At 44.6% G+C, this 22,016-nt stretch overlaps 1 protein-coding gene across 9 annotated transcripts in view; it reads left to right on the forward strand.

The window, feature by feature from the left end:
- Positions 1 to 22,016, forward strand: part of CUNH10orf90 (chromosome unknown C10orf90 homolog) — a 232,846-nt gene that overhangs the window by 142,323 nt on the left and 68,507 nt on the right. For 6 of the 9 annotated variants that reach the window (XM_052711888.1, XM_052711889.1, XM_052711895.1 and 3 more), the window contains 2 exons: positions 8,086 to 8,177; positions 17,486 to 18,602. In XM_052711888.1, the coding sequence (XP_052567848.1) occupies positions 8,086 to 8,177; positions 17,486 to 18,602 (1,209 nt within the window). The remainder of the gene's footprint in view (positions 1 to 8,085; positions 8,178 to 17,485; positions 18,603 to 22,016) is intronic. The other 3 variants (XM_052711892.1, XM_052711897.1, XM_052711896.1) reach the window with 1 other exon arrangement.

Here is a 22,016-nt window from a genome sequence, read left to right on the forward strand (position 1 = left end):
AGATGATTGGCTGGTCAGCCTAGCCTACTTGGTGAGTTCTAGGCTAATGAAAGACCCTTGTCTCAAAAAAAAATCAAAACAAAAAACCAACCAAACAAACAAAAAAGACAACAACAACAACAAAAAAAACCCGTATAAATGTTACCCAAGGATTGATAATGGAGACTGTCTTCTAGCCTCCACCTGCACACACACACACACACACACACACACACACACACACACACACACACACCCCACCCCACAGAGTTTTACTACAGCATATTATTGTGATTGTTCATGCTTTGTCATTGGTTACTGTTGCCAATCTAGTATTCTCTCTGATTTTTTAATTGCATTTGTCATAGGTCACTTAGTACAGGAAAGGCACAGTATGTAGATAATTGATACCATCTGCAATTCTAAGACTCTAGTTGTGTCTTGGACTACTCCCCTTGCTAGAAAAGGGGGAATAACTGTAGAAGCCACTTTAAATTGAGTCACATCTAAATCACAAGATAATGTACTTCATATCTTAGGGTCAAAGATAGTTTATTTGATTGTATAAAAGCCAACCATAATAGCTATTACAATAGATGGAATGTCATATTCCTGAACTTGAGCTAGACTAACTTATAAAAAACTATCAATAAGTAGATTAAATTGTTTAACATTGTGATGTTAGCTGAGTATATTTAGTCTTAAGGAACTTTAAAAATGATTTATTTTTTTTTAAATTATACATATCTGTACAAGTCTGTGTACATGTGAGTGCAGGTCTCCATAGAGTCCAGAAGAGGGCATTAGATGCCTTCAAGCTAGATTTACCAGTGGTTGTCATTGGCCTAGTATGGGTGCTAAGAACTCAGCTTTGTTCATCTGCAAGAGTGATCCGTGCCCTTAACCTCTGAGACGTCTCTGCATACCTCCTGAGGAACTTTTACACTGACTGACTCACTGCTTTAGTAAGTAACTGACATTGTCAGGGCAAATGAAACACAAGAAAGTAGAGGCAGGTTGGGAAGAAGTCTTCCGGCTCTGGATGGTACTTAAAGGTTTTTTTCTCAGGTCTAACTGTTCCCTGTAGGAAGCTTTTAAACAATTCTCATGAAACTCATTGTACTTGTCAAATGAGTCTCAGATGTTAACCCCAAATTAGTGGTGACAAGAAGTGGCCTTGAAGTGGCTATACACCACCTGGTTGCTAGGTAAACATTCCAAAGATTTCATCAGCCAGACCAGGGTGGAACGTTGGAAGCCTGACTCATTCTGAGAGTAGCAACAGATACAAACTGTGGCTGTGTTCCTTGATTTGGCAAAGCACATCTTCATCATTAGATGGTCTCTGAAATGAAGTAAGATGGCTTTTAAGCATCAGTGGGACATGATCAAACTGTCTAGGGAAGGTATGTTCTGTTTTTTTCCCTTCACAGATATCAGAGTATAAATGTTATGTTTGTCTGATGTATACTTGGTGTCTTCAACTGACCAGACATCATTGAAACCAAGTTCCAGGAAGAGATGAGATGTTAGCTGGAGTCAGACTGATTATCAGACACAGGAGGATGTGTGCCTGATATACATTTGTCTGGGACTTGTTTCCCCGTGAAAGATGTGTCAAGCCTAACCCTTGATGGTTTAAGCATAACCTTATTGAAAAGCAGAGTCTCTGAAGATATGGCTGTGTTAAGGGGAAATCACACTGAATTAGGGTAGTCCCTAGACCTAGTATCTTTACAGGGGCAAAAGGATTTAGAGAAAGATGGCTGTGGGAAGATGGAGGCAGAGGTCTGAGCCAGGTGGCTACAAGTCAAGAAAACAAAGGGATTCCAGCAACATCCAGAGTCTGGGAGTCACAAGAAGGATCATCCCCAGCAGCCAGAAGCAGAAACACAGCTTTCCTCAGTTTCTTACAGACTCCTCAGTTTCCAGCCTCAGGGCTATAAGAGAATAAATTATTGTTGTGAGCCTCACAGTTTATGGCAATCTGTTATGTCATTTATGGACAACCTGTATAGACTCCAACACAGCCTTGAATGTGCAGATAGGTGCATGTCAGAGTCCATCTGAGAGGAGGTAACTTTGAACTGTGTCAGAGGTGAGGGGTTAGGAGTTATCCCAAGGAAAGGCTGGGAGGCAGTACATGTAATCAAGTTGTGGGACAGTACAAGGCTGTGAAGAAGTTCATGGTACCCACATCCAGGGTGTGAAGTAGTCTTATTTCAAGGGTTCCTGTCCTGGTTCTCTTGAGCCTCTGGGTACCCATACATGTGTACTCCAATGTCATATTTTCTAAGCCATGGAGCCTCTGTATGAAGTCACTGCTGGTGGTGTTCAGGGGTTTTAGCCAAGCTCGCCAGGAGCTTTGGTTGGTGGCCACTGGTCCAGGAGTTAGCTTGCCAAGACCAGGGAGCACAGGAAAAATATACTGGTGCCATGGAGAGGAGCCTTTCCACAAGACCAGCTTTGCCTTTGGGGAGGATCCTGGGGGTGAGAGAAGGCAGGGATGCAAAAGGTAATGCTTCTATTTGTACTGTAGGTAGATGTGGGTATGACTGCTCACCAAGAATGTAGACAGAGGGATGGAGTGGTGAACTCTAGGGAGGTTAATTGATAGCCTTTTGGGAAAGGCTGAGTCAGGGATGAGTTGGAGCAGCTGAGCTTAAAGATGGTGCTCATGAAGGGGATCTGGACCCCTGACTAGATTGTTCCAGGTGGGTGTGTTAAGAAGCAGAGGTGAACAGAAGGCATCAAGGAGAGAACCCAGAAAAGTAGACAAAAGGCCACATTGTTCTAGAAGTCCCAAATGGAAACCTCTAGAAGCTTAACCGTGGTTAAATCCCACAGAGACAGTGAAATCTAAATCTTCAAAGTGATTTTTCTCTATGAAATGTGTTTTAAAACAGTGAAAGGAGATAGAGTAAGCCGTGACTCCTGTCAGATTATAAATGCTCTTCTACAAAACCCACCAGGACAGGGAGAGGGGCCTGAGTGCACCTTGCCTGTGACACCGTGGCTGAGATGTGAAAGGAAGTACACTCAGGCACACACCCAGGACCCATACACTCCCCTGTTTGCATGTGGCATTGATGGATTGATTCATTAAGCTTTACATAATGGCTCTTGTCGGCTGTTTGTAGGGACACCTCGAGTGGTGTTGGACAACGTGTGGGAATTTATTATTCTGTATGTACATCCTGTGAGCCATCAGAGTGTGACTAGCTCTTGTCCCTATTCTTCACCTTTCTCTGCTTTCCCCCTTCCTTTTGTTTTCTGCTTGGTTATGAAGCTTTCTCCCCACCCATTCCCACTTTTTTTTGTTTCCATTCTCCTATGATAATCTTCCTGGTCATCTTGACCTAATTCAGAATCACCTAGGAGACACACCTTTGGATGTGGAAGTGTTTCCAAAGAGATTTAACTGAGGTCAGAAGACCCCCTGAACATGGGCAGCACCATCCCATGGCCTGGGGTTCTAGACTCAATAAAAAGAGACAAAGGAGAAAGTGAGCTGAGCCATAAGCATTAATCTCTGTTTTCCGACAGTGGACAGCATGTCTCAGTGTGGCCAGCCCTTCCCCAGCTAGGATCCCTCTCCCTGATGCACCATGATAGACTGTACCTTATGGCTATGAGCCAGAACAAACCTTCCTTAGTTCCTTTTGTCATTATTTTGCCACAGCAATAAGGAAAGTCACTAAGGCATGCCATACCTGGTGAGGTCACTTCTTGTATCCTAAACATTTCCTTGTCCTCTCAACTGGAAGAGCTTCCTGTGGCATTTTGAGGCCCATGACAACAAGTCCATGACATTGCCTTGATGTTCTTTGGAGGGGAGGGCATCCCTCCCACCTCTGCTGCTCAGCCCAGGGCCTGTCTCTGGCAGGATGGCTTAGTTTGTTGGTATTGGCTCAGCCTGCTGTGGCCTCTTGGAGAGAGATCAAGTGGTAGATCAGCTTTGGGTATGTGGCTCAGGCTGAGTTGAGATACAAGTGTGATTCTTCCAACAGACTCAGGAGAGATCACCTCCTGGCATATGCTAGTGAGTCAGTGAGTAGACAAACTGCCTGATCACAAAGGACCAGACCACTGAATACCATGCATCACCAAAGGTGATTGTAGATCATTGGATGATTTTAACTAGCTGCATCATAAATATCAGCTGGCTGATGGTTGCAGTAGGTTTATACTAATTGAAGCCCCGTTTTATCCCCATGCACAGAGGTGGGGCACAGATCCTTGCAAGTCACAGGGTCATTTTAAAATCAAAACATCATGGTTCCCTTCTAGGTCATCAGACTTATCATCTATTAAGGGATGTTGTTAGTCTAAGACCATGTTATACTTGAGCTACCTCAAGTGTGCTGGAAAACCGGCTGAAGCATGGATGGAAGTCTAAGCTCCCCAATAGGGTCCTCATTTGGTGGATCTGGGGGTGGTACCCCCAGAACAGATGTTCCTTATCAATTGCTCTAATGCTGGCCCTGTTGTTGGAGGAGCACACTTGGAGAAACTCTGCTCTGGGATAGAATTAAGGGATGACTAGCCATCATAGCTTTTCCCCAAAAAACCAAAGCATGGAGACAGAGGTTAAGGGCACTCAAGAGTAGATAGAGCATTCTCTAAGAGATGATCCACAGGCAAGTGAAGGGCACTCAGCAGAAGGGGACCTGAGCGAAGGGATGGAGTAGCAGTCCAGCAAAGGGATGGAGTAGCAGTCCAGCAAAGGGATGGAGTAGCAGTCCAGCAAAGGGATGAAGTAGCAGTCCAGCAAAGGGATGGAGTAGCAGTCCAGCAAAGGGATGGAGTAGCAGTCCAGCAAAGGAATGGAGTAGCAGTCCAGCAAAGGGATGGAGTAGAAACCCAGCAAAGGGGACTATGAGGGCTCAGCAGCATCAGCCCCCTATTCTGACTTTGTAGATAGAGAGAACAGAAGCAGTGAGGCAATAAAAGTTGCGTGCAGTCACATGACTACAATTGATACCTCAGCTGTGAGTCTTGAAACACAAAGCCTAATGGGGCATGAACCCTTCGGTTGGTCAGGCCCCACAACCTAGGCCATTCTTTTCACCCAAGGCCATTTCTCCATGAGTCACTGTACTGTCTTTGTAGGTTGCCTCATGCACTGTATTAATGTCACAGTCACATGTTCCATAGGCTTTTGGTTCTTTTCCATAGTGTGTCCTTGTGTTTTTCTGTGTTGTTACATAGACTTAGTATGCATATTTGAAGGTTCCCCAGTCTCTCTACCTGAATCTCCCCAATTATTGTGGTACAGGAAACAGGATACCCCAGAATGTGTCCCTGTTCTGATCCATCCTTGAGATGAAGACAGCACCTTGCATTGTCCAGGTGGGCTCACGTCTAGTACAGGAACCCTTGTTCAAGGGAAACACTGAGTAGGGCAGAGACAAGGAGAAGGAGCAGCAGCCAGCACAGAGGCCGGAGGGAGGCGGGCTCAGGTTAAGGAATATGGACAGTGTGTAGCAGAAATCCTGGGATCAAGGACAGTAATCCCCACCACCCAGCATCCTCAGAAAGCAACGCTGGGCTGCTCATTTGATTTTAGCCCAGTGTTGGACTTGACTTCCACAACTGTAGAGGATTCATTTGTCCTGTGGTCATTTTTTACAGCAGGCATAGGAAGCTCATACTTACTCAATCACTCATGCTTCCCAATCCCAGCAGCCTTCCCTTTTCCCCACTAGAAACGTGCTTACTATGATATGATATTACATTCTGCACACTGCACTGAAATCAACTTAGTTCTGTCACTCAAATGTTCCTAGTAACCCTGTGAAGTAGCCACCTCCATATTCTCCATCACACAGGGAGGAACCAGGGTATGCCAGGCAATGTGTTCAAAGTTATCCATGTGTAGCTAGAATTTTCCTGCCTGGCCCACGGTCAGGGCAAATCTCTCTCACCTGCCAGTCCCACAACCGCTCAGACCAAACCAAGTAAACACAGAGACTTATATTGGTTACAAACTGTATGGCCGTGGCAGGCTTCTTGCTAACTGTTCTTACAGTTTGAATTAATCCATTTCTATAAATCTATACCTTGCCACATGGCTCGTGGCTTACTGGCATCTTCACATGTTGTTTGTCATCGTGGTGGCTGGCAGTGTCTCTGACTCAGCCTTCCACTTCCCAGCTTTATTCTCCTCCTTGTTCCGCCTATACTTCCTGCCTAGCCACTGGCCAATCAGTGTTTTATCTATTGACCAATCAGCAACACACTTGACATACAGACCATCCCACAGCAGTCCATGTATTCAGAGCTGTGATCCAAGACCTGGGACTCTGTGGTGCAATTTTAGTGGCTGCCTGACCACTGATTCTACCACATTAGTGATGCTGGACTTTGGCAAGAACTGCCTCGACCTGGGCTGTAACAATGGCACCCTCTGCCATTTATGGCATATTAACCTGATATTCCATCCTCACCCAAATGCTTTGATGAGGATCTCCCAGGGCAGCGAGGGCAAGGCCTGTGTTTCTGTAGGAGATACCATTGTCTGCATTTATGGACGAAGGCAGGGTCCACAGCTGATTCACTGAGGGTCAGCTAGGGCCAAACCAGAGAAGATGATAACCCATCTGGTTTTCAAGACTGTGCTGATTCAAAAGTCCTCACTCCCATGCCACATTACACAAGCAGGCCAGGTGACTTCTGTCTTCATTGCTGTCAGATCATCATGAAGCATCAACATTTTACAGGAACACCAGGCTCTTCAGGTCTAATAGTAGTGCTTCATGGAAAGTAATCAGTGCACATCACCTTGAATGACCCTCTGTCATTCAGTGACAGTCATAGATGGAGTCACAGCCCAAGTCAGAATGTGATGGAAGTTCATTGTCACTCAAAGACAGATGTAATGGAGGTATGATTTGGGTGGGTTAGAGGTGACCCTTGAAAACCCCCAGAGTCAAATCCTGGCCCCTTCACAAATCTGCCAAACTTGACAGTACTGTGGTATATGATTTTCTCCAAAAAAATGCTTTAACCTTTATCTAAATAAGCAGGGAATCCTTTTTATGGTACTGGAGATGGAGTCCTCACCCCCCACCCTAATTCTACCATATTCTAGAATTCTGACATAGCATATAAAGTTTAGAGAGCCTGTTTTTGACATTTTTAATCTCTAGGACCATCATCATCCATTGCAGTGTTTTGAAAAGTCACATTCTAAAGAATGTGGTTTAGAGAGACAAAGATTTGCCTCTGGTCTGAAGAGAATAGATCTCTGGCTATTCTTGCACAGGCTCCTCCAGCCAGCTTTTCCTATGTCTGACTCACATTTCTGTAAGAACATCCTGGCAATATTACTGTGAGAGATCTCAGGGTCTGTTGCTGTCACTGTGGACCCTCAGCTAAACTTGTCTCAATTCTGCCTCAGGACACAGGTTAGCTTTAAGAAGCTCCTTGCTTCCATCCAAAGATGCTTTTCACAAAAGCACCTCTGCTTGGAGTTTCAGGAGTCAGGCAGGGCAGGTTCCATCCATCAGGAAGCTTAAGCCAAGAGAAGTTTTGTTCATGTATCTATCCTTATCTACATCCAGTCCTTACCACAGCCTCAGTTGTCTTTACAGCAAAAACTCCTTATGTCATCCCTAAAATATCTTCACACTCTCACACTCTCTAAGGTGGCTAGACAGCCAGTTCCTGGTCACCCACTGTCCCTCTAGTTATGGTTGCATTGAGAAACTGGCCAAAGTCAGTCCGGTATTTATGCCTTGATGCTAGAGGTGGCACGAAATGTAGAAATGTGGTTTTCTCTCTCTCTGACTGTAAACTTGAGACAATGGAAACATGATTAGAGCCACATCTGGCCAACTACTTACTGAATCTGAAGAATAGAAACAACTGTAGGGGAAAGGACTCTTGTACCCGAATCAATAATAATGAGCTCTGAGAGCAGAAGTGACTGGAACAGTGAAGGCAGGACACAGGTTTTGTAACGGCTTGTAATATGCTGGAGCTGCTATTGGCTGCTGTATTGTGTGAGTGGGGGACATTCAATTTGATAGTAAAATTGAAGTTGTGCATTCTATTTTATCCTTTGGTGTACTAAAAGTAGCCGTGTCATCTCCTTTCATCTAGGATTACTGGACACGCGCTATAGTACAAATGATCAAATCGCCCTTAAAAATCTCCAGTCTGATGTTACAGAGAGGAAGTTGGACTTCGCCAAGGTAACATACGTTTGTGACTTCTAGACTGGTCAGCAAAAGGTGTTGTTGGACTATAAAACACGATTGCTGGCCTGCTAGAGATAAGTTTGTGGTTTGTTTTCTTTAATCAAATGTTGAGTTCATGAATCCTGAAAAATCCAACCACACGTGATTAGGAATTTTACAGGAAACTATAGAATATATATGTACATTTTAAAGTAACTCTTCTATAGTCTTCAACAATTTGTAAGTTTGCAGTACCAGAGAAGAGTATGACAGTCTACCTCCATTTGAAAGTAGGAGAGGGGATCCAGACTATCATGCCACGCAGCCTCCTGAAGGTCAGGAGGAAGTACTTTGAAATATAACAAGCTAGTACAGGTGTTTTAACTGAAAAAAATGTCAGCAGTGTGAAATAGAAACAAAAATTAGAAGTCATGTTTGCATAATGAAGCGATTCAAACCAGAGGGTAAAGAACTCTGCACACAGTGGTTAACATTGATATGTCAGGGTCTGTTCAACTGGTTGGCTCGTTTGATGCTTCTGTTGGCCCACAATGGGAGTCCTGATGTTGAGCCCTTTGTCCAGAAGCCAAAATGAAGCTTCCATGTAGATCCATGCACTTCACACATGCAAATCTTGAAGCGCCTAAGCCTAGGACCCAGAGCTCTCATTTCCTCCTTGGCTTTGGAGGTCTGCCCCACAGGAGAGCTCACCTGCCGTGTCTTATAAATATTTTCTTATAACAGAGTTAAATGGTAAATATGTCTGGTTTTTTTCTCAAAAAAAAAATGTGTGTGTTTTATTTAACTCCGCATTTAGTTAAGATCTACAGCTCATCTAGGGATCCCTGGCCCCAGTCTCCCAAGATAAAGGATGCTATTCTAGTTTGGTTTCTGTTGCTGTGACAAAACCAACTTGGGGAGGAAAGAGTTTATTTGGCATACAGTTCATCATCAAGAGGAGCCAGGGCAGGAGTTCAAGGCAGAAACCTAGAGGCAGGAACTGACTCAGAGACATGGAGGAATGCTACTTACTGGCTTGCTCCCCTGCTTCACTCAGCCTGCTTTCTTACACAGCCCAGGCCCACCTGGGCTCATAGTGGGCTGGGCCCTCCCACATCAATCATTGATCAAGAAAATGCCTGACAGATACACCCATAGGCCAATATGATGGGGGCATTTTCTCAATTGAGATTCCCACTTCTCATATGGCTCTGGTGTGTGTCATTAACAAAAACTAACCAGTGTAGATGCTATTATGGCCCCCAAGATGTGAGATGTAGTTGTTGGCATTCAAAGCCTGTTCTAGAGGGGCACAGCATGTTTACTGTGACAAAACTTCAACATGCCTTGATGGGCTTGATTTGTTCCCTGGGAGCAGAGCAAGTACACATGGTAGAAACAGGTAGGGGTAAGCAGGAGGAGCTGTGGACCACAGGAGGAGCTGTGGTCACTGGAAACAGAGGATGGGGAAGGAAGAGTTGAGTCTGGAAAGGATGGGGGTACTGCTGAGATGGATTAATACTTTTAAAAGAAAGAATGTAGGGCTAGAGATACAGCACAATTCTAAAACTTTTGCATAGCACACACATGGCCCTGGGTTCCATTCTCAGCACTGCAGAAAGGAAGAATATGTTCATGTTCGAGCTGACCATAATTCCTTTCTATTCTCCACATTGAGCTGGAAAATTCCAGTACTGTCCTATTGATGTCAACACTAGTCAGTGTTTGGTTGTTAATTATGATGCAGATCTTTGGGGCCATGTGGCCAAATCTCTGTATCCTCTCTGTCTCTCTCTGTCTCTCTCTGTCTCTCTCTCTCTCTGTCTCTCTCTCTCTCTCTCACACACACACACACACACACACAGAGGGAGAAGGAGAGGGAGGAAAGAGAGAGAGACAGAGAGAGAGAGAGAGAGAGAGATGAGAGAGAGAGAGAGAGAGAGGAGAGAGAGAGAGAGAGAGAGAGAGGAGGGAGGGAGGGAGGGAGAGAGTCACAGTTGCTCTCTGTGACTGAGTCATGTTCTAGAAGTCACACCTTCTCAACATCTGCTTTGGAATTGCCTGGATCATCTAATAGTGTGACTTTCTAATATTCCTCCTCACCAAGAGCTTTGAAAGCTTGTCCTGTGTGTGTCGTAAGGCCACTGCCAAGTGGTGAAACGCACTCCAGCAGATTCTCCTGCCTGGGTTAGACCCTAACTCTCAGCCTCTCTTGAGAGCCTGTACAAGACTGATCACTTCCCTTCCAAACCACATCAAGGAGAGAGAAGTGATGGGAAGCCATGCCTCTTCTGCCAAGTGGTTGTTTACGAGTAAAACGTGGAACACAATCACTTCTTCTCAAACAGTACATATGAGTTCAAGTTTTCCTTACACTAAAATTAATGACAATATCATGTAGAAACTTAGGAAATTAGGGGCTTGGAGATGACTCCATTATTAAAGTATATGCCTCACAAAAATGGGGGCTTGAGTCTGGATCCCCAACATCCACCCAAAAGCCAGGCATGGTGGTGTGCACCTGTAACCCCAGCGCAGGGAGTGGAGCAGGAGCTGCAAGAGTTCATTCTTCAGTCAGTTTAGCCAAATTACTGACCTCCAAGATCAGTAGGAGACCCCCTTCCCAGAGAGCACAGAGAAAGACACCCTAGTTCAATCCCTGCCCACCCCCACCCCACCCCACACACACATGCAAGCATGCTGGTGCATCTGCACACATACAAATGCACAAATACAAAAAAAGAAACTTACAGAAATGTATACAAAAGAAAATATTGCTTGCATATCCTTTCCTTATTTTCCCTGTGTTTAAAAAATCTGCATTAAAAATGCAGATCGATTTTCATGGATTTCTTCTGTCATGCATTATTCCAACATTCCTGTGTCATTTAAGGGGTTTATAATTTTTATTTTTAATTTCTTCAGACTATAGGAAGCAATTACACATACCATGAATTACTAACTGCCTTCCCCCCATTTAAAGCATTGATTCTTGTTGGTTTCCAGTAGCCGTGAGGAGGAGGGAGTGGGGACCTGTATTTAATGGGAACAGAATTTTAGTTTTATGAGATGAGTTCTGGGGATGGATGGTGAGGGCTGCCCGGCATTATAGGATGCATTTGACAGCAGGGAAACGTACACTTAGAATGCTTAAGATGGTAACTCTTGTATCTATTAACCATAATAAAACACGGGAGAAAGGTTGATTCTAGCCAGCGTTTTACTGCTGTGTTACTCACCTGAATCCTCTAGTCTTTACTGACTGCACAGAAAGACAGTAGCTTTGTGATGAGGAGCAAGCAAAGCTCCCATTTCCCATTTGTTTTGAAGCCCCAAGTCCCCGTTGCTTCTCTGCAGAGTAAATGCAAGTCTGAGTTGCCCTTGTATCCAGGACACAGTAGTGCTAGGTTGATAGATTACTCAGCAATGATGCTTCTAGGTCTGCTCTATGAGGGTAAGCAGGTATGCAGTGGGTGAGGGCAACAGTAGCAGAGGGTATCTGTGAGTAGATAGATTTGAATCTGAAAAATAGAGTCATAGGTGGCAGAGCTATACTGGCAAGGGAAAGAACTGTCTCACCCAGGGGGGGGAAATACATATTTTAAAGGTACAGATCAGACTGCATGCTTCTCCTTCAGAGATATAAATTGCTGCAGGAAGGAAGTCATTTTCACCTCAGTGGCTCAGGCTAGGATTGCTCTGAGTATCTGCCACTTATCTCCCTCTTATTTCAATTTAGGAAACGATGCCCTTCTTAGTCATATGCCTTAAGGCATAAATAAAAAGCAAACACAGTCGATAAGAAGCATGAAAACAGTTACCAGCTCTACAAAATCACGCTGGAAACATTTAAAATAAATCAATACCTTAAAACATTTAAAAGAAATCGATAGCAGCATCTATGAGCAAGAGATTGCAAAAATTATCTCAGAAGATGCTGGTCAGCAGACCGTCTATTGCCAAAGCCAGACTCAAACCCAGCCTGGCTGTCACTCACCTTGAAGACGCATTGCTTTCAATATCTGGTGGTTCTCTTCATCCTTTCAAATCCAGTCTTACATCTTTTAACTTTATTTTACATGAAAGATATCTCTCTTCAAAGCCACCTCTAGTTAACCTTTAGTTAAAAGGCAGAGGGAGGGCCACCCCAAAATAGCTTGATTTGAAACAATCTGTGCTTTTATAATTTGTCCCTTCTTCTCTCTCTCTCTCTCTCTCTCTCTCTCTCTCTCTCTCTCTCTCTCTCTCTCTCTCTCTCTCTCTCTCTCTCTCTGTCTCTCTCTCTCTCTGTCTCTCTCTCTGTCTCTCTGTCTCTCTCTCTCTCTCTCTCTCTCTCTCTCTCTCTCTCTCTCTCTCTCTCTCTCTGTGCATGTAGAGGCCAGATGTTGACATCAGTGTCTTCCTTTTTTGGTTTCTACCTTGTTTTTGGAGATAGGGTCTTCATCATGTTGCCTGGACTAGTTGGTCAACAAGCCCAGGGATCCTTTTGGTTCTGCTTCCCTAGCGCTGTGCTTACAGGCACATACCTTCACGTCCACTTTTTCCTGTGGGTGCTAGAGATACAAACTCAAGTTCCCATGCCTGTGTGGAAGCTCTTCATCAACCAAGCCGTCTCCCCAGCCCCAGGTTGCATATTCTATTTGATTATCTATGGGTCTCAGTGAGAAAATGAGATTTGATGAATGAAACTTGCCTTACAGAAGCATTGTGTATGATAAAGGGTGAAAAGTCCCTCATTTTCTTTTTAATTTCTTTAATTTTATTTGGGGGATCTTTAGTTAATAGTCTAATGATTGTCCTGATCATTTGGATATTACCTCCAAGCCGTTAATTCCAAGAGACCACAAAGGTTTCTGTTACTCAACATTCACCTAGCATGTAGTATTAATAGGTGTTCAATAAATATTTGTCATCTGAATCATTAAGCATATGGTTTGCCTATAACTGTAATGTTACAAACAACACCAAAAAGCAGTTACAGGCAAGAATAAGTTGGATGAGATGCTTCTGTTGGTTTGATCACGTCAGTTATTTACTAATTTCTGCTGAGTCACGGGAAAAGTAATTTATACAAATGCTTGTAATAATTAGTGTTAATTGACAATTTGACAAAACCTAGTATCACCCGGGAGATGGGACTCAGCAAACCTTTGGGGGATTCTCTTAAGTCAGCTGGCGTGGGAGGACTCATCTTAATTGTGGGTAGCACCGTTTTGTGCATTAGATCCTGGGCCTCTTTACCTTGGACATGGTGTGACGAGCTACTTCTAGATGCTGGACTGTACCTTGAACTTTGAGCTAAATACACCCTCCCTCCCTCCGTCCCTCCCATTACTTTTGTCCTAGTATTTTATTACAGCAACAGAAAAGAAACCAAAGCAAGGCTTATGATTTGAGAGACACTGTCACACTGTCATCTCTTTTTGTCCTTCACACCTTCTCTGTGAAGAAGAGAAGGCAGACAATTTTTCCTGAGCATGGTGCTGGCCAGCGTGCATTCACCCAGGAACAGTGTCATCCCGAATAACACAAGAGCTTGAGAAATAAGTTCAGATTCATACTTCTCATTAGCGCTCTTTCCTCTTTCTTTTGATGGAGTCAAAATCACAGCCACACTTTCCAGGCCTCAAGTAGTGAAAAGGCAGTTGGCTTTTTACCCAGGCTCTCCTGGGCCTCTAGATCCTTTTGGAATGATGCCCAAGGCCTGTGGCCCCAAGGAAGCCCTCAGCAAGTATGTCTTGAGCTCTGCCTGGAGGAACCAGACTGCCATTGCCAATATCAGGGTCTTTTCTGTGGAGTTCCAAGCTGAACTGGCAACTCTTTATTCCTAACAATACAGTCATGCTAATTCCAAGGCCTAGACTCTCACGATCCTGAGCCCATAATAGGGGCCTTTGACATGTGATTCCAGTACCAGGGAGGGTGCATCTTAACAGACTACATTTCAATCTTCTTCTTACATTACAGCTGTGCAAATCAAGGCTTCTCTGAGGTCTGGGGCTTCTGAGAACCATGACTCAGGATGGGTCCCAGATCACCTAAGTCAGCTCAACCTCCTTCCTCCATATCCATACACCCTCCAGGGCCACCCAGGGGCTGGTTACAAATGCAGATTCTAGACCTTACCCCGACAGGTCCTGATTCAACTTATGCCTAGAGATCAAGGTGTTCAGGGATCTCTGCCTCCACCCCATGAGATTTTCGAAGGCAGGTTGTCACTGGTCCAAACTTGAGGAGGCACTGCCCTGCAGTGTAAAAGCAGTATGGCAGGTTCCCAAGCTGGGTTTTGTTTTTTTCCTCCAGAGATCAATGTCAAAGGAATTCCCACTGGGTATGATTACACCCATCATGGGGTGCACAGGAACAATTAGTATCAGAACTAAATTTAACTAGGATGGGAGGGACTGTGTACTGTCAAATGGGCGCCAGGTGCACTGTCATTTTCTTGTATGCAAATCACAGCCGTGAGTGTGCTGCAGGGAGAAGGTAGAGCAGCGGGGTGCCACAGAAGCACAGGATGCCTGGGGGGCAGTGCCACAGAAGCACAGGATGCCCGCTGGAGACACAGAAACTCGAAAAGCACTGACACCTGCCTCCAGCCAGTTCTAGCCTCCTAGAGTCTACTGGTTTGTCTAAGGTGGATGCATGGGCTTCTGGGTTTCACTAGCTACAGGTCATTGTTTTGTACCGTAGTATCAGAGGTGCTAGGGAGGCATCTCCACTCACACCTGGAGACTCCACTGGGTTGACCTTGAGCTGTGAAATGACCTTGAATTGGAAGGTGGTAGTGAGGCTGGAAGGGAAGCTTGAAGTTTTATCCTTGTCCAGGAGGTAAAAAAAAAAAAATTTCATTTGTTTTTAAACACTGAAGGAAGTTTAAAATGGACTCACCATTTCTTCCCCCATCTCCAGTTATCTTTTGAAATGTGAAACTTCTCACATATCTTTAAAAAGTAAAAAAAAGGCATAGAAACCGAGGAAGCTGGACATGGATGGCAGAGGCAGGACAACTCTGAGTTCAAGGCCAGCCTGGTCTACATACAGTGCTGCTTACTGGCTTGCTCCCCATATCTTGCTCAGTCTGTTTTCTGATCACACCCAGTAACACCAGCCCAGGGGTTGCACCTCCCACAGTGGACTAGGTTCTCCCATATCAATCATCAATCAAGAAAATAGACTTGCTTATAGGCCCATCTTTTTCTTATTTAAGTTTTATAACATTTTTTTCATTTATTCTACATATTGACCACAGTTTCCCCTCCCTCCTCTCCTCCTGTTCCCTCCCCCCATCCCATCTACCCCCTTCCCCATCCACTCCTCCTCTGTCTCCATTCAGAAAGGGTCAGGCCTCCCATGGACCCAAACAAAGCATGGCACATCAAGTCGAGGCAGGACCAAGCTCCTCCCCTTGTGTCAAGGCTGGGCAAGGTTCAGCATGGGGAACAGGTTCAACCTATAGGCCCATCTTATGGAGGCATTTTTTTTTTCAGTTGAGAGTCCCTTTTCCCAAACAACTCTAGCTTGTGTTGTCACTGTGTTATGTGCAGAGTCCCATGTCCAGTCTACCATGTCCAGGTAGAGGAGAACGCTCAGTTATTTGAATATTAAACCTGCGACAAAGAAATCACAAATCCTACCCTTGTTCTCTTACATCTTGAGAAAGGCAAAGCCCAGGCTTTCATGGTACCTAGGCCCACCCCTTGTGAATGCATTTCCTCGAGATGACAGTAGGCCAGCTGTGACACTATTCACGATCCCTACCTCACCTACATCACTGAGGTGTGGGGGCTAAAAGCCCCTATACTCCACCATCAGAATCTCAGGCCTGGGGAACCTGTGCTCCCAATGTTCTAGGTGATTCTCAGATATGCTAGGGTTTGAAATCTGCTGCCTTGAATGCTGAGTACCCCAGTGATGCCTTTTGGCTTCCAGGGCTAAAGTTTTTACCATTATCTCAGGGTCTATGCAGCTCTGTACACAAGTTCATTTTAGACACATAAAAAATGGGGCATGGCTCTGTGTGCACTAAATACTGGGCTGTGGTCAGCCTTCTGCAGCACTCAACACACAAGCATGAAGACACAGCAAGAGCACAGGGATTCTCCTCCTTGATCCTAAGCTGGTTAGACACGGTGCAAAAAAGCACAGTGCTTTATTCTGTACACAGCAGTGATTTACATAAGGACTTAGGAACTGCTAATTAGGAAGCATGGAATTCCTTGATCATTTACAAAAGCTCCTCACAGAATAGCATCGAGCTACACCTATACTTTGTATACTGGTATACATCCATCTTGGTACGCCCCATCCTGGTAAGAGAAGCCAAACTGATTGGCTAGCCTGGGAAACTGATTTTGGGCACCTGATTTCCCTTGTCTTGCTCTCTGAGCATGGACTTCTGTGAGGTCAAGCAAGCTGAAAGTAACTGGTAATTCCAGAGGCAAAGGTGGAAGATGGTGGGAGAAGAAACTAGGGAGGTGACTCCTTGTTACCACATTTACTGACACTGTCATCAGAGTGCTGACCCATGGCCTATCACTTCCCCAACTCCAATTCTCAGCCATGTTGATAATTTTGCCTCCCTTCCCTATCGAGGCTGTGAGATTTTTTTTTTGAGGTTCTGGGGTCTGGCAGAAGCAACTATCACAGTCAGAGGGTCTCTACTAATGGAGCTCAAGGCTAGTAAACTAAGACTGACACCCCGCTGAGTGAGTCCATCCTTCTCCTGATTAGGCTAACGTGTCTAGAACACTACTTCCTCACAAACATACCTAGGTTTCCATCTCTTCAGAATGCTCAGATTTGGTATCAAGAGTGTGTAGACTGAAGTTTCTCGTCCCACTGGACCCCACGGTCCCACAACCTTTTATGAAATAATCACTCAGAGGCTTATATTAATTACAAACTGTATGGCCTATGGCTTCAAGCTTCTTGCTACCTGGCTCTTTCATCTTAAATTAACCCATTCCTATTAATCTATGTGTTGCCATATGGCCATGGTGTTACTGGTCTGCTAGCATCTTCTTGCTCCTTTGGCAGTGGTTGACGTCTCTCTCAACTCTGCCCTTCTCTCTGTATCTCTGCTTGAATTTCCCACCTGGCTGCAAGCTTTCTTGCCATAGGCCAAAACAGCTTTATTTATTATCCAATGGGAGCCACACACATTCTCAGCATACAGAAAGACATCCCACAGCAAGAGTGTCTTGAAGGCTTTACTGAGAAATCTAAGTGTTCCTTCCCCAGCAATCTCATGACCCATGAGAATTCACTGATTATTCCTGTGAACTCCTGGAATAATTCAGATTTTTCTGCCTATTTTTTAGGAGACATTGGCATCACAAAACACAAAAATGATATCACCTATCATCATTTCCCAGCTGATTGATGAGAAGAAATCGATGGAAAATGGAGCCTTGTTGCCTCTGCCACAAGCAATCGTTCAACCTCAGCTGTGTCCCACGAAACCAGCTTCGGCCAGGCGCAGTGGCGTGAACATGCACAGGCCATTTGCTCCAGACAGATTGGGAATTCTGACTCCATCAGACGAGCAAGGACTGGCGATAGAACCACTGTCCACAGGAGACAACCTAGGCAGAGGCCCCCACAGAGGGTTCTCGTCTATCACCATTACTGCCAGACGTGTGGGCCCTCCAGCCAACTCCTTGGTATGGGACACTGTTAGGGACCCACTGTGTCCCAATTGCAGGGCCAAGGATACTCTGCTCCAAGACGCCCCAGCTCTGGCCAGTGGTGTCCATCTGTGTCAGCACAATGGATCCTTCACCTGTACAGAGTTCCCTGGCAATGGCTCCATAGAAGGGCTAAAGGTTCCCCAGGCTCACACAAGGATGTGTGCAAGGCAGGAGTACTGGGTTACCCACATGGATGACAAAGAGGACAGTTTTTCTTCAGACAGTTCACCATCAAGAAAAGTCCCACTGATGTTCAGCTCCTGTGTCCATCTCCGGGTGTCTCAGCACTGTCCCAGTGCCATTTACTATTTGGACAAGCCTCTTTCTGTCCCTCTTGAACAACCTCAAATTGCTAGCCCCAAAATGCACAGGTCTGTCCTGTCTCTCAGCCTCCGCTGTAGTTCCCACAGGTTAACAGCAGATGGAGTAGACAGCACAGCTAATGGAGAGCCAATCAGCAGAGCCCTGCCCCAGGAGCTCTTGGAGGGAAAGCAGGATCTCCTAGGTCCACAATGGGGCCAGCCCCAGGAGGGTCACTGGAAAGAGAGTCCAGCCTTGGTGCCAGCACATTTGGGGAGTGGCACATACCCTCAGACTGGCTCCCCTCCCCTGGAAAATGTCAAATTTGCAGATGTGGGAAGGAACCAGGTTCCAAGAAGAAAGGAGAAAGGGGACTGTGCAGCATGTCCCACCAGCAACCATGCCAACCAACTCTCCATCCATATTCCTGGCTGGAGTTACAGGGCAGGTGAGTAGATGTCCACTTGCTGGAGGGTGCCCAATATCAGTGTTCAGCTAAGGGAGTGCTGTTGAATTTCTTCTGTACAACTCATCCCAGGAGATCTTTTGCATCAAGCATTTGGTCATCTCTGCCTCAAGTCAACAACTCATAAGTTGGTGCTGATGTCTGATTAGAAAGATGTTCTCAGATGAAACATTTATAGATAATGAGAGACCTTCACTCAAGTTCCCTATCCCAACAAAATAGTGCCAGACCACACATGCAACCCATAGCAAACAGTGGCTCCCATAGCAGCTGGAATAGAGCATGCTCACATCACATTCCAGAGCTGGGGGAATAGAATAGAATGCTACCCACACCCAGATTTTTTTAAAAGCTCTTCAGGGGTTCAACATCTGAATATTGGGGGTTTGTCTAGAATTCTAAGGCTTTTACTTTTAAATCACATCATTGATAAATGTGTTAGCATCGACATTTAAAAACTACACCTGAGTTCTATAATGGAATGAAGTATGTGGGCATAAGTGTGCGTGTGCGTGTGCGTGTGTGTGTGTGTGTGTGCGCGCGCGCATGTTGGGGAGGTGGGTAATTACAGCATGTTTTCTAATGGGAAAGTTGGAATGTTCCTTTCCAACCAGCAGCAAAAGGAATCATGTGTCCTGGGTTGTGTCTAGAGGATGCTGGCTGGGATTTGTTACTATTTCTGCTATTTCAGGGCCAGACAGAATTTCCCAGGTGGGCTTCCCTGAGACCCTCTGGCTTTCAGGAGAGGAAGTGAGTCTGTCTTGGAGAGAGGGAAGCGGCACAGATTTCTCTGTCTCTGAGTAAACTTCTATTTTCAGTTGTACTTTCTGTGAGAGTGACTGGTTTATGAGTCATGGACTTTCCACTTGGGGAAAATATTTAAAAGAAATAATAGTAAAACTGAAAACGCAGCATATGCATAATAATTTTATAGTATGAATTTTTGTCCATTAAGCGTTTATTAATTAATAAAAAATGACCGTGAAACACTTAAAACTATAATGCATGTGGAAATGTTAAATGATGTAATTAATTTTAACAAGTGTAGATATATTGGATGCTGAGAGAACTTTAAAGTAAGTTCGATATAGCTTCTGGGTTGATTAAACGATGGAAATGCCTGAATCAACAGACTCATTGCATGCAGAAAGATGTAAGCAGTCGTTCTGTGTTACAAAGATAAACTCCACTTTAGTATTTAAGGCAACTGCTCAAGCTGAGCACTTCATCTTCCTTATTGATGATGATTCCAGAAATAGAGAAACTGCATTATGTGGTGAGCACGACTTGATGCTCCGTCTCATGGTACAGAATAATCACTTGGATTTTTTAGAAAATTTCACCAAAGGCCCTTTAAAAATAATCAGAGTCAGATCACAAACACCCATCTCAGAACAGAGTGGCTTCCCTATGGCTTGTAAAGAGACTGGCTGTTCCTGTAAAGAGTTTTCTTAGGTGAGTTAGAGGAGGTTAGTTCTGCCTCCTGTGGGGCTGACATCCATCAGAATAGTAATGTATTGTAGAAACTCACATTTAGAACCTGACTCTAAATCTCAGGGTCTCATCCTGTCATTTGAAGAAAGCCACAGAGGAACCCTGAGCACATTCTCTTATTTTCTAGCTCAATGAATGTGGACAGTGACACCACCGCTCTGAGCTTATAGCATTCACTCAGTAATTAGTGCTCTTGAACATCTTCAAGCTTAACTTTATTTCCCGTTCTCTATCAGCACCAGAAGGAATACCATGTGAGTCTCAGCAGTTTCTACCTTAATATCCAACAACACAGAAAACATCGAGGATTGAAGTGATGGACAAAGAAATAATTCCTAACCCTCAGGCCCAAAGGAAAGCAAAGACCCATGTGTCTTTTAGAAAGTGATGCTCCGTTAAAATAGGGGCTAGTTTAGTGTTTGGGACATGTGCCTCCAGTGTGCATGAATGCACATATATGTGTGTACACACACATGCACGTACTTACTTGGTTTGCATACTCTCTCACTCATATAGCTACACTAATTTTCAGTGGGCTATATTTCTTGTTGAATAATGAGAAAGCATGCTACAGAATTCCTGCCTGAAGTTTACAAGTACTAGCTACAATCCACAAGTTCTAATGATCCTAGTCTATCCTGATACAGGGTACACCATCATCCCAGGGTGCACTTGCAAGCTCAGCCGCTACCCTCACAGAGCCTGTTAGCCTTACTGCAAGTACTCTCAGACTGTAGCAATGCTCATTAAGACTCAGAAGACCTGTGCATCTTCCTGTCCATAACTGGAATGGTATCTGAGGCGCTCTTGATGGCTTCCTGTGGCTACACACACTATTAATGGGCATCATCCTTCTTAGTGTCTGAAGCCAACTCCTTTCATCTAAACTCTTTTCAAGCAGGAACCCCTCTGAGCTCACTTTGCTGACATCCAGCTGCCTTTGTAGATGCTGTGTGGGAGAGTCCGTAGACAGAGTCAAGATAGTTTTGGCTGTAGTCATTGGATAGCAAGTTCTACAGATGGTACTATTGAGTAAGCCTTAAAGATATGCATGCACTCAGAAAGACTCCTAAAATGAGGGGAGATGAGTTACATGCAACCACTTCATGAAAAACAGATAGTCCTGTCCCCTGGGACAAAACATCCCAGCAGACATATGGGCGCCTGCTTCTCCTTGGGACTGAGGTTAAGAATCGGTTCTCTTTTTGCATACCTCCTTAGTCCTTGATGCTTTCTCTTCACTGTTAGTGAGCATCCAGCTGGCACTATAGAGGTAAACATCGTACAAATCTCTGGCCCTGTAGTGAGGTAAACTTGCATCACTGTTACCATCCTTGTTCTAATCAGTACCATGAATAATCATGATATGTGTTGTAAAAATCCTCAGTGCCAGGCCTTGGGTTATATCTGCTATTTGAAATCATCTAAACAATTCTGTAGGGAAAGTATCAGTTAAGTCTACTTTCAGAGAAGACAAATAAGGCTCGAAGGTTAAATGACTTACCCAAGTCCATGCATCCATTAAGTACCAACGTTATGTCCATGGCTCCTGTTGCATCCTTGCCAATAACAGCCCTTGGCAGAGTAGTCAGGGCATTGGTGGTGCCCAGTCGTGGACCTTTCTCCACTGTCACCAGAGAAGGTGGTGTTTGAAGACTGCTTAGGAGCATATCCTTGGGTAGTAGCCAGTGGGCTACAAATAGGGTTCTGATGAGATATAATAAGTTGTGTTGTTGATTTAGCTAAAGCTCATCAGCTCAGAGGTCTTTCCCTATCTGAAATCTGGGTGTCTGTGCCATCTATGGGTTTTTTTTTTAATATTGATCTGAATGGTTCTGATATCACTGTGTGTGATTATGATACACTGTGTTACCTAGTTTCTTTCATACTGTGGTCCAGTTC

This window comes from Peromyscus californicus, unplaced genomic scaffold (genome assembly GCF_007827085.1).
Source record: "Peromyscus californicus insignis strain IS unplaced genomic scaffold, ASM782708v3 Scaffold_4__1_contigs__length_199733344, whole genome shotgun sequence".
In the NCBI taxonomy this organism is placed as follows: domain Eukaryota; kingdom Metazoa; phylum Chordata; class Mammalia; order Rodentia; family Cricetidae; genus Peromyscus; species Peromyscus californicus.